The sequence below is a fragment of the Poecile atricapillus genome, chromosome 5 (assembly GCF_030490865.1).
Source record: "Poecile atricapillus isolate bPoeAtr1 chromosome 5, bPoeAtr1.hap1, whole genome shotgun sequence".
Taxonomy (NCBI): Eukaryota; Metazoa; Chordata; class Aves; order Passeriformes; family Paridae; genus Poecile; species Poecile atricapillus.
Genome location: NC_081253.1, coordinates 21477895 through 21491535, shown reverse-complemented (window position 1 = coordinate 21491535; position 13641 = coordinate 21477895). Strand labels below are relative to the sequence as shown.

General features: G+C 36.3%; 1 protein-coding gene across 2 annotated transcripts in view; it reads left to right on the top strand.

Moving 5' to 3' along the window:
- Window positions 1–13641, top strand: part of CHN1 (chimerin 1) — a 93526-nt gene that overhangs the window by 27183 nt on the left and 52702 nt on the right. Inside the window, exons 4-5 of one of the 2 annotated variants that reach the window (XM_058839921.1) lie at window positions 4120–4151; window positions 4992–5105. In XM_058839921.1, coding sequence (XP_058695904.1) covers window positions 4120–4151; window positions 4992–5105 — 146 coding nt within the window. Of the gene's footprint in view, window positions 1–4119; window positions 4152–4991; window positions 5106–7716; window positions 7900–13641 lie in introns of those variants that run through there. The other variant, XM_058839922.1, reaches the window with a different exon arrangement.

Below are 13641 nucleotides of genomic sequence, written 5' to 3'. Positions count from 1 at the left end.
CAGGTAACAGATTTTCATTATATGTATGACCAGTTTTTGCAGCTGAGCTGATTTGAAGTGAAAATAAATTCAGCGAACAGTAACTTGTTAACCTTTCTCTCTGGTCTGAGCCTCTCCTGCTTGTGCTGAGCTTTGTGATCTGCTCTTTCTCAGCTGGGTTTCTATTAGCAGCCATGCATGAGTCAGTGGGGAACAGAATCTCTTCCTGAGTGCTTGAATTATTCAGCTGTATAAACAAATTCATAAATATTAGGAAGAAAATTTTGATCCTGAAAACATCAAAGAGGTCAGTGGGAATGAACAATATGTAATTTGGTGAGGTACTAGCACATAAATTGCTCTTCATGACTTATTGTAATCCACTTGTTGACAAAAGCAGCAGGGATGATTAGGGAAAAAGCACTTGTTAAAGAATAATTTGAAATCACACCGTAAAAAAAACCCAACCCTTTATTTCATGTGCAAAGACACACATTGTACAAGTGCTGATACTGAGAGGTGTATTCAACAGAATGACCTACTTAACTTGAAATGCTTCTCAAATACAAAGAATTCAAGTTTCTGCTCTGCTACACCAGTTTCATATCAGAGCAACACACAGATCAGTGGAGAGATGCTGAAGTAAAAAGAGCACTGCATTCATTTGGGATTTTTTTTATTGTGAAGGTGCAGCAGAGCCAAGTCTTTCAATACTCCATGAGGTTAAAGTTGATGATTCCCTAATATTCTAAGGCTATTTGACTTCTCCATGAGGCTTGTATGCAAATTAAAATGTCCAGTTAATACTGTATTTCCTTCATGAAGCTGATATTTGTTGTGTATATATGTGCATGTATAGGCATATTTAGGGCAGTTTTCACTGATATATGAAAACATGAACAATTTTAAATAACTATATGAAAAAATACATAGTACGGAGATAATTAAAATCACTGGCTTTTTCTGTCCTTTTAGGCTTCATCCTAATTTAGTGCTGATAGTTAACAAGGCTGTTAAACAGCATCTCTGTGTAGTATTGTGAAAATGGTCAAGAAACACAGAATAGATGGGCATATATAATGAGCTGTTTGTAAAGGTGGCTTTATCTGCATGATATTTGATCAGGATGACTTCCCAAATTTCACGATAGCTAAGGTCTTTGCCAAAGGAATGTCTACTATAAGGTGCTTGCTAATTCTGCCTCATTTGTCTGTTCATAAATTTGATTTCATTGCCTTCACACCTCAGTTTGAAAAAAAAGATAAATTAAGCAATGGTGGATATCTTGTTGATCTTTGTGTTTCTTGAAGGTGTCATAGGGAGACTTTAATTTTTTCCCTTGGCATTATTGGTGTACAAATAAACACATTTAAAACAAATATCTCATGCTTTTTTTCCTCCTTTTTTTTTCCGAGTTAGAAGTTTTTAAAACCTTGCCAAGCAAACAGCAATAGGAAATTTTTCCCATAAGTAAAAATACTGAGGTTTTTTACAAACAAAACAAAGATACAAAGAAAAAGAAGCAGCTATAGCTGCCCTTACGCACACTCAGCAATGCTTTGGTTCGAAAATACTGCCAAATCAGAAAAAAGTTCTGCAGAGTATAATTACACTGTCTTTTCATCTATCAGCTTTAGCTAATAGGACTCACTTCTTGCTATCATCTTGTTTTAAAATGTATTTCCTTTCTTAGGTGGGTTTAGTTCCAAACCAGATGTTTTAATTTTTTCTCCCTAAGTTAGTTAAAAGGTTAGACTAATGAAGCTTCTGAACTAAACTGTTTTGTTTAAGCTGTTTGACTTTCAGTGCTCGTGTGCAAAGGGAGGATATGTGGATGCCTGTGATTGTCATTTGTAGAATTAATTTTGTAGGATACAGTCTGGCAGGAACTTTTTGAAGTCCAAGGAAACACAAAAGACCAAGAAAGCTGCACATTGTTTCCAGTGCAGTTAAGGATAAGAATAAACAAACACTATGTCTAAGTTGCAAAGAGTACAGTTGGTGTAAAAACACCTGTCAGAAGCTTTATAGAAAGCTTGAGAACAATGTTTGCCGTCTTGGGTGGTAAATTTGGCTTACAGGGAGTCTGTGTGGTTTTCTCAGTGCACACAAACTGCACTGCATATGTAGCCCAGTCATTCTGAATGAATTAGAAGGCCCCTGCTGAATTCTAATGGAATTTTCTTAAAGTCTTAATGTGTGTCAATATAGATGTCAAAACCCCCTAATATTATCATAAATGTAAACAGTGATGGGGAAAAAAACCCCGAAACACAAATAAACAGGCAATAAAACTCTGAATTGAGGTTCCAGCTGCACTGAGTCGTATGCAAGCAAAAAGTGTTGCACATCAACATTTATTCTGAAGTTATTGCAAGTTGGTAAAACTCATCAGTAAAGACTGTTAAAAGAAGTGGTTATTTTCCTTTTTAACTCATCATCCACCAAAATTAACTGCAAGCCAAGCTACAAATGCCTGGAAGTCCTGTGGAGGTTTTTCCAGATGCTTTGTTGCAGTCATCTGCCCATTCACATTTTCAAATGTTTGTTCAGAGTATATTATAAATTTTCTTAGGATTTGCAAGTACTCTGAAGATGACCTGTCAAGTTACTAATCCATTTCCAAAAAGGGATGCTTTTGTGCATGTAAATTTTCCATTTCTGTCTTATAAATTCACTGAAATAAATATAAAATCTCACTAGATAGACAACAAAATCTTATTCATGACAGGATTCTTCTTTTAACAACTGCCCTCAACTAGTGTCTTGGCTTAAGGGTTTTAGTTAAGAATTGTTGCAAGTTTCTATAACAACAACAATAAAAGGCTTTCATTTTTTTCTGTTTATGTTGCTATCTTATTGAATAAATAGCCTATATTTAACAAAAAATATCTAAGACCTCTTTTCTTTTGAAATGATCGAGTCTCTTCAGGCCCTTTGAAAACAGCTATCACACCAGTCAACTCTTGTTTGCTGTTATAAAGGAAAAAGAAATATTTTAGAACATGATAAATCTTTCCAGTGATGGAATGTTTTTTCCAAAGTGATGAATCATTACAATAGCTTTTTATTTGCTGGGAATGTCGAAGAATTGTTATTAGACTGTACATGAGGATGTATGTTGGTTTTTGTTGTTTTGGATATCTGAAATCTTTCAACTCCATGGAAAAAATGGGAGAGAAGTGCTAATATTAATAGGCTTTTTGTTGAAAAGTTGGAAAAAAGAAACTGAAGTGGCATTCTGTGTTTCAGCATAGCTGGATTCCTTTATACTTTTGTAGTTCAGATTGTATAACTGTTGACTTCTACTCCCCAAAGAGTTTCCCCCTTTAAATTTAGCAAGAAAGGATAACCTGGTAGTTTAGATTATTAGCTGGTTTCTGTGAGATCTGCTGTTCCTCACTTGGCTTTAAACTTCCTGGACAAATGAAGATTGATTGCTTCCTCTAAAATAGTTATCAGGCAGCCTGTACCCTGACACCTCTGCATGTTGTGTGCATTTACACCATAAGGTGTCTGGAGCACTGACAATGTAGAGTGACACTACACAACACATGCACATCTGCTTTTGAAGTCTTCCAGGAGATGCTGCAGATCACACAGTTTAATGCAGTCAAGGAGTACAAGACTTGGGCACTTGGTGATTCACTCAACCCTTTGCCCTCACTCTGAGGGCTGTATAGTAGTGGCTTTATTTCAGCAGGGACACCAACAGCTCTGTGATGGAAGGTAACATGTAAATGTAAGAGTTTTATGTATGTTTCACTATATTAGTGCACTCAGCAATATGGTGCACTTACATGCATGAAATGCAAACTCATTTCCCCTTTCTGGCACTTTGTAAAAGCAATATTTAATGCCATCAGTTTGTATATGCAGAGTCCCGAGGATGACATGATCCAAGTGGCTCATCCTTTCTTGCTCCATTTTAAGCCATTCACAAGTGCAATATTTTCTGAAGGTCTCCCTTTGGTTTCCCTATGTTCTAATTGCAGGAGAAATTCTGTTGTAGATTATTTTTTGCCTGCACTTTCACATTTCACATTTTCCCTTTCTGGTTTTAATGCTATATTGTAGACAGTCCACTTACTGTATAGCTTTCTTGTTATGAAACATTACAATTTCTGTTGTTTCTTCTAGGTAGAGAACAGACCCAAATATTATGGAAGAGAGTAAGTAGCAAACATCTCTGAAAGTGGTTTATCCTGACATATTGGTTAATAATAGTTGCAGAAAAGGTGTCAAGTATTAATTCTGTGCTCTTTGTTTCTTCTGCATGTTTTACAGCAATGTCTCTCACCATCAGATCGTTATTACAGTGCCATCACTTTTGTCTACCTAAAATGACAGCTGCAATTTCTGATGGTTATGGATATCACTGAGTGGTACTTTAACTGAGAAAAACATACATATGTTTCTGTACTTTCAAGTGATTGGCTTTTTCCATCTCTCTCTCCAGTTGGCTTTGAAAAAGGTGTTTCTGTTAAGGAAAAAAAGCTCTTTGGATCTATATGTGTCTCCTCTTTCAAGCTGCTAATGCAAAGATGTTTAGATTTAGTGTGGAGAAACAAAGCAGATCTTTCTTATGTTTATTTTGGCAAAAGATGTGTAGTGTTGCTGGGTTATTACATCAGCAATTACTGAGATTATGGCAACTTGCTAAAATCTCAGAGACTGCATAAAATATCCTCAGATGCTTTAAAATGTTTGACTGCATGCCACTAGCACAAAACATGTGAAGCCAGCAGGAGAAAACAGATTTATTTCTATATATTAAATTGATAGATGCAGATTTTAAAACAATGTACTTGTTTTGTAGATACTCTTTCCTAGATGCTTTTTAAACCATTTAAAGTAACTTCAAATACAGACAGAAAAGGTAATTAACTTAAACTGTAGATTCCTGAAAATCAGTAATTTTTAATTACTATTGTTGGTGCTTCTTTAAAGCAGACCGAAAAGTGATTTAAAAGAGAAGAAGCATGTGTTTCAAAAACACTTTTGTTCCTTAGATTCCATGGGATGATCTCAAGGGAGGAAGCTGACCAATTATTAAGTGTTGCAGAGGGAAGCTATCTCATTCGTGAGAGCCAAAGGCAACCTGGAACCTACACTTTGGCATTAAGGTCAGTAATTAATATTTTATTTTTAAATTCATAAAATATTCAGGAGATTTTACTGTGTTGCTGACCTCAGAACATAAAATTCTTTGTGATTGTTTTAAATTTTTTTAATCATTATACTTTTTTACCCTAGTTACAGATTCAGTATCTTTAACGTTCACTGCCCCTTTTTGAAGTGCTGACATTCCTTATTGTTTGCACCATCGGAATAATAGCAGTTGTGGTTTTGCTGGTGGGGCTTCATTTTGCCCTTGTCCTACTAGGATACAGATGTGGCCCCATGCAGATGTTGGGAGAGCAGGTGAACAAGAAATAAAAGGCATGTTATGAGTTCCCCTGACTAGTGTACCATGCACTGGCTAGGTAGCTGTTGCTGAAGAGCACTCATCTCTCTCTAGTCTCTCCATGGGATGGCAACAAATCAGGAGGCCCTTTCTTGTCTGAACACCTGTTAGCTAACAGTGTTTGCAGATCTGCTTCTTCATTCTGCAAAGTTCTGGCATGTGGGTCAGCTATAAATAAAAAAACTCAAATAAAAAATAGTTGTAAGTTTTAAACAGTTTAATTACTTTTAAGATATTGAGGTTATTTTGGCCTGTGCTGTACAGATGGGAGATGGTGATTATTAGCAATGTTTTAAATCTAAGTGGGACAAAAAAACATTGAAGGAGAAGATGCAGTTACTGGAAGTTTTATATGGGTAAAGTAAGATTATAATTAAAGTAATAATATCTTGAAATAATAGGTTGTGATGAACTAGTTTTTCAGGGGAAAAAAGGGGTATATTTTCATAGGATATTTGTTTCTGTAGTTACAAGATTTCAAAGAGAAACCTTATTGACATTTATACTGACTTCCATTAACAGTGTAAATTTGGTATTTCTTATTAAAATAATATTCAATTTCATCATCTTCTGCTCTTGCAATATTCTTTTCTAAAAATAAATCAGTTGTTTTAACACCTGGCTTGAAGGAAGAGCTCCCACCCATTGCTTCCAATGGTGCAGAAGGCACAGGGCCTACAGACTAAGATGAAGCTGTTGAGCATCTTGTAGGATTTGTTGCCACAGGTTGTTTTTCAAATGCACCTCCAGTCCAGCAAGTCAAAATATGTCTTTTTTTCCCAGGCTTGGTGGTGTCTCTTTCACACTGGAAAACCCCTTTGAAAACAATAAAATCAATTTTATACCAAGTAGAGAAAAGAATGGCTAGCTGTTAGTGATCAGTTTGGTAAAAGGTTTCAAATTATAGCAAAGTTGTTATCATTAATTTGATAAAATTCAGTGTTTGGGAAAACAATCAGAAACTGAAAGTGCAACATCTTGCAGCCATTTCGTTATGTCTAAGTGCTAAATGACTCGTGTTTCAAGGGCAGTGGGTCTAGATGGCTGCTTTCCTTCCCACAGCAGATAATGCTCTGTTGTCTCGCTGTTAGCCCTCAGAGTGTATGAATGAGGATGTTAACTCTCATACCTTAGGTGGAACTCTATGAACTGTGGTGCTCTGTCTTCCACACATTGGAATTTTACCACTAGGATTTTTTTTGTCACGACTAGGTAGTGTAGCAGAAGTCTATGTTTCCATTGACTGGAAGGAGAGTTTTGCTCCATTTTTATTTTTCCTCTCCCTGGAATTATAAATGCAGAATATAACCATTAGCCAAAATGCCCACTTTTTTCTGACATTTTAACCTCTCTTAAAAACAAGGTCCTTTCTGCAGTCTCTCTGTGCATCCTGACTGTGAGAAGTTTTCTGTGATTGCCATGATCAGTGTGTGCAGTTCTATCATTTTTTGAGAGCATCACTTGTGTTTGGGTCACTACACTGCCAGATGGCAAAGATAGCGCTGTCTGCAGTTTAGATAATCCCAGCAGGAATTTAAGAGTGTCATTTCCATGGCCAAAAACAGAGCTTGTCAGTAGGATGGTATGTATGAGCAAATCTTTTCCAAGTTCAGCAGAAGGCTTTGATTGAGTTCCGGGTCTCTAATTTCACCCATCCTCTTCTAGCTGTATTTGAACTGATTTAGTATTTTCATAATAGGATTAAGTGCCACTCTGTCTCTGAAGCAGTCATGTTAAATTTAAGATCACTTTAGTATGATTTTTGCTTTTCCTTCTTTACCTTTGCTTTACCCCTTAGAAGTTGTGGGAGGAAAGAAAACTTGGTCAGCTGTTACATAAAAAACAGACACAGAACAGATTCCAAGAATTTTATGAAGTTAACCGAGCAATTCTCTAGAGGTGCTCTAATTCTGCACTAACATAGTGACAAAACATAAAGTGAAATATCCTTGTTTTCTGATAGGTTTTCAGGCACATTTTGGTAAAAAAGTTGAGTAAAATTTAGGTTCTTGAAGGTACTATCAACTCTTGGCATAAATACTTGGTTCCCTCTTTATTTTTGTGTATCTACTCAATCTCTCTCGCTGTTTGTTTTTTGATGTGTCAGTCTTTGACAGTGTGTCAGATCTGATTAGGGCAAATTGAAAACTGCCTATGAAGTGTGATTTCATCATGAAATCCCAGTTCATCGAGACATAAAAGTCTTGTGGTAGCTCTGGGTAGGAGCAGCTGATGTTGAGACTGAGACAGGTTTGTTTCCTGGCTTGTAGCTGCCGATGGTTCTGCTGGGGAGGCAGGCAATTCAGTGAGACAGACGGCCCAGCATGTCCAGCTCTGGCAGATGTCTTCTTCCTGTGTTTGTGTCAGCGTGCCTGGGAATCCTGAAAAACCCAGTGCATCCAGTCGTGAAGAGCAGTTTAGTGAAACAGGATCATATCCCTTCCTGTGGCAAGGTATGACGTCTCTGTAATGAAATGTTTCCAGTCTTCTTTTCTGAAATGGAGAAGAACAAGCTTTTTTGTGATTGTCCTGAGTACCCAAGCCAGACAATTCCTCAAATCATTATGGAGCACTTTCAGTGTTACCTTTGATTCCACCAGCTATTGTAGCTGATGTCCAAAATCTCAGTGTCCGTACCAGGCAGGACTGCACATCCTGTTCAAGATGAACTGCACCACGTGTTTTAGTTCTTTATTCTCTAAACCCTTCTAAATGAGTTTCTGACCACTGTGAAGCATTAGGCTGTGGTGCTTTTATGGAACTAGCTTTAGTAGATCTAAAGGTCTTGTTCCTGAGCTGCTATAGCTACAGACATAGCCTAGCACCACTTAAATGACCAAATATAGGACAGGAAAAATAATACTTTTTGCAAGCTTAAGCAAGGCGGTCAGCTGTTTGTAGTGAAATACTGTGGAATAGTTAATTGAGTTCAAAATGAAGATTTTTAATATTTTTACTTTGTAAGGTAGAGAAAGTAACTGTTACCCAAAAAAACTTTTCAGTTTTTAAACTTGCTGTTGAGTTACTGCAAAATCTGCTTTCCACTTATATAACAAGCTGCATTTTGATCATCTTATGATGAGCTATTTTTGTCTACTTTCATCCATTATTGTGCAATTAATTTGCATCATGACTTTTTCAAAGGCAGGCTACCTTTTAAATCTAAATTTGAAACAAAAGATGGTGGATTTTTTTCAGAAAATAATTTTTTCAGAATTTGTAAGAGAAGTAGAAGTATGTTCTTAAAGAAAAGGAAAATGATAATTTAAATGTTGTTTTAAGTATAGAAGTTTGACTAAATATTCAGAGCTGTCCTTCAAATAAAACTGATGTTCAGAGCCTAAGAAGGCCTGTAAAATTGTGTCAACTCAGATACCATATAAAGGAGAATGAAGCATAAACACAACTGAGAGCAGCAAATCAGCTACTTATATTTAATGCTTGTACTTAATCATGGATGCATTCACCACACTTTACTAATTAATTAATCAATCGGAGAATGCCACTTAAAATGTTTTGTACTCTTGAGCTTTAAAAAATTACTACCATAAGCAAACTATCATAGATACGTGTCTGTGTCCATACATGTCAGCAAGTCTCAGAATAAAAATATATATAATACATTGTAATGTTAATTCAGTGTTCCAAACAGATTAAAAGAATGAAAATTCCCAATTCACTTCTGGAGCTATTAGATCTGCTTTTAAATTTGGCAAAAGATTACTACATTGCTTAATGTTAAGACCTGTAGCAAGTGTCAGTAGCAATAGACATGGTTTGCAATGTAGCCTTTTGTGGTGGAGAGCTTGTTTAATAATTAGGATAAGGATAAAGAGGAAATGGGTAGAGAGTGTACTAGTGGTAGGCGTTGAAGTGTGATGGTACTGCATGTTCTTTTGAGCAGATAGCTGCTGTAGCACATTTAATTGGTTACCATGGTTTCCCTTCCTGCAAATTCTATTGTTGTGATACTGAGAATGAATTGAAATAAGGTTCTGCAGCATGATTAAAAAAAAAAAAAAAAAGATAATAATGTGAGCCATGATTATGAGTCATGTTTTCTTTATGTTTGGGGGTTTGGGCACACTGAAGATTGTGTAGCACCAGGAAAGAATTTTTCAGGTGAATGTCAAAAATTAGTAATCTTTATTTTAGTCAACCAATTGCATCTATTGTGCAAATCACTACATTCTCAATCACTAAATTATGAAATTTTGTTGAGAAACTAGCCACTGGCATTTTAAAAGGAGACCTAATTTGTAGGCTATTAGAGCATAATGCTGCAAATGAACCTTTTAAGTTTCAGAGGATGACTGCTTTGGTAGCTGGGTGCTGTTTATTTTCAGTGAGCTCTGTTGGGACACATGTGTAGTGCTGTTCCAGAACACGTGTGGATTTCTGTGAGATTACTTACACATGTAGAATTCAACATCTGCAAAAGCCTTCTTGAATTCAGAGATTAAAACTGTTGATCTGCATTCTGCTGAAAAGCCTCCTTGTACATACTGGGACACAGGAGAGCATTTGGGGCAAGAAGAATTGTTTGAAACTACTTTCTACACAATAATAGGTGAATTATGTTTTTCAAATTATGAATGTATCAAAATCTGATCATAGTTTATCCTGCATCTACAGCTGATCTGTAAGTAGTCAGAAGGAGCCCAGCAAAACAGTAGCAAACTGCATCTCTTCACTTTAAACCATGGCAACAGTAGTCTGCCATCATGCTAGTTGGAAGGAAAAAAACTTAAAGACCATTTTAAAGACTAAACTTTGAATATCTTTCTGTGTATTTCTTTTTACCTTATTTGCAAATGAAGCAATTTGCAGTAGCAAGGGTTGAATTCAGTTTCTAGAATCCTTTCTAAAATATTCATACAATAGTCTTTAGTTGCTAACTGAAAAAAAAAAAAATACCAACCTAGGGGAAAAGGTGGTGATAAATTCTGGAGCTTGCTTTTCTGCGTCAAGTAAAACACTTGGCCCTCTATTTAAATGATCCTCCACGTAAAAAGTTTCTTTCCCTACATAAAATTTCACACTAAATAATTTACTCTGTTAGTTTGTCAATAACATGAAAGGTTCAGCTATCAGTAAACAGCTGAGGTGTCTGCTTGTCATCTGCCTTATGTACGTGCACCTGGGCACTACTGAAATGGCTTCACTTAAGTATTTAGAATAATAATAAATAGCTACTAACCTTAATGAGTAATTAACTGGCTACCTAGGTCCTCCCACAGACTAGAATGCTTTTTTCCTTATGGTTCATGTCTTCTTGCTGTGTTCCTGTTCTCCTTCCCTCCTCTTCCCATCTGTTGTTGTTGTCAGCTCTGTTTTCTTTTGGCTAGAGTGTCTAATTTATCTTTGGCAATTCAGTTTACTGCAGTCTTTCTCCTGCTCGTGTTAAGTTCAGCACTTCTCAGAGGAATACTCTCTGCTTCAGTGTGTTGTGAACTTTTTTGGAAGAACTTGTCCAAGAGCTGCCTGTGCTCAGTGTACACAGCTCATGTTCATTTGATGCCGAGTCGCTCACCCTGGCTGTAGCTCCTGCTGTGATCTGGTGAGCAGCAGAGGCACTGGGCTTGTGGTGAGGTACTGTGCTGGAGATCAGAAGGTCTGGGCTCACTTTTGACTTCATATATGACTTGGCTTTTAGGCCATGACGTTCTGCAGGCCTCATTTCTCCATTAGAGAAGATGTTTTCTCTTCTCTATTGTCTCACATGCTTGCTCAGTACAAAAGTCTAGGATATCTTAAAAATGGCCTAGGCAGACTGAAAGTTGTACCTCGTCTCTCAGCTCCTGAGCAGGAATCTGTTGGACTTTGCTGTCTTTATGCTGCATAATGTCTGCCTGGTTTAAAGCTTCTAGGCACTCTTTGAGTTGAAATAATAGTTGAAAAAATCAAATTGCAATGCAATCTGTTGGTAATTAAATTGTGTATACAAGTACATTGTGCTCACCTCTCCTGTTCAAGCATACATATATTTTCCGTCTTCTGCGAGTTCTACTGGAGTGCCTCTTTTTCTCTACTGCTTTTCAAAAATGCTAGGTAGAAATCTATCTTCAAGTTAGTCCTTTTGCTTGGCCTCTTCTTTTGTTTTTGGAATACATATTTATAAATTTTCATATTTGGAGAAATGCCTTTATTCCTGTACCTCATGAACTGTAGGTGCTGCAGGTGCCTTATAGACATGTTTTCAAGATAATACACAATAGCCTTACATTGTTGTTTAATGTCATAATTGCTTTTATCAAAACATTTATTAATTATTCAAACACCAAAACAAATGACAGCAATAAATGTTATATGGCTCAGTTTTCCTTTTCCTTCTCCCTCCTTTATACTTGGTGAAGCTCAGCTGAGCTGAGTGTGGTTCCTCCTGTTTTCTTAGGTGCTAGGAAGAGAATCAAGCTAATTTTTTTTTCTTTTATATCTCGAGATGAATAAATGAACTCTTAACAGTTTCAGTAATAAATTGACATCTGTCCCATTTATTGCTACACTTGCATGAAAGAAGAAATTGTATTCTAGAAAAACAGAATTTGCAAACAAAAAAAACACCTATTAATTTTCCCCGATGAACTGTTAGTAGCCTCGAGAATTCCAACAATTCACATTATATATGCGTGAACAATTTCATTTTATGTTACTAAGCTTGTTTATTGTTAGGGAATGCAGCTTTGAGGAAAAACCATTTAGAGAGCAGGATGAATACATTGGTGAATCTCACTGCAAAGAAGTGATGAGTGAGTACTGGAAGATTAGAGGTATAATACACTGAGAAAACAAGTTAAGTGAATAGCAAATTCTGTAATACCTTTAAGTAAGTTAAGTAAACCTGCATTGCAAGATTTGAATTAGCAGTGGCTTAAGGCAAATCAGATTTTACAAAATCTCTCTGGAACAGAAATCTTACTGTAGTTTTGTTTTGTTTTTTTTTAATCTAAGTGAATTTGGGTTTTCTTGAGACCCTGAACAACAACCTGCTGGGTACCTCAGGAAAAAACCTGAACAACAGCAAATATATTGTTGCTTCACTCTGCTCTCCAAAAACCCTTTCTGGACTTGCTAAGCTATTTTACAGTAAGAACATCTTTTTGGGTTTTCACTTGATGTCATATATGACCTAGAATGAAAATGTTTTACACAGAGAAAAATTTGCACATTTTGATGTTTGCTGAGCACACAGTGGTAGGGTTGATACCTTAATTTAGATTAATTGAAACACAGTTCTATTTTGAAGTAGTATGAAAGCTCTCTGTAGCATGAAGTCACATGGTAAAATTAACTCCTGAAGAACCTTCTCTTAAAAAATTTTGGTAAATATTATTTATGTATTAGGAAACTGTGAAAGTTAGTAGCATTCCTACTAGTAACATTTCCAGATGATCTTTATCTAGCCAAGATGGCATAGGTCTCCAAATATTGCTCTCATGTAAAGAGAAGATACCATTTTAATACATTTTAATATGTTTTACTACGTAAATAGTTTACATATTTTTATGTTCCCATGTGCATGTAGAATTCAAATGTGTCTTAACCACTAACCACAGTGAGTCTATTTCCAGGAAGCATGGAACTTTTACATGTAGAAAAGGCAGGAAAACATTGCCCAAAACATAGGTATTGATTCTGATTCAATCATCAAATCAATCCCAGCAATTTATATAATGTTAAATGGAATAAGGCATGCAAACACAATACTAAGAGGAGGTAATGCATATGTTCAAGCCAAACAGATTATTTACAAATGCTTACCCCGATCAAGAACAGTAACATTCACCTTAAGTATTGAGTGGTCTTACTGCATATCAATAGCATACTTGATCAGCTGACATTTCTTCAAAATTCTAAGATGGTGAAAATCAGCTGTTAATGGTAAAATAATACATTAAAGCAATGAAATTCTTCTCTAATTTTGTTAGATTTATTTGTGAAATGCTCTATTACAGGCTGATTACACTTTTTCTTCATTGTTTTCAGCAACTGTTGCCTACTGCTGATGCCCTAGAGCAGTTGGTTTGTCCCTGACAGTGCCTAGGATCCACAGGGAAGTGCCAGTGCTCTGGTCCTCACTGCCTGCTGTTGGCACATTATTTATGCACTATAGTTTTCCATCTTGGACAAGGGAGTTTGGGCAGTAATGTCTTCAGCCTCAGTTGAGAGAGACTTCTGGGAAGATGTTATTGGTG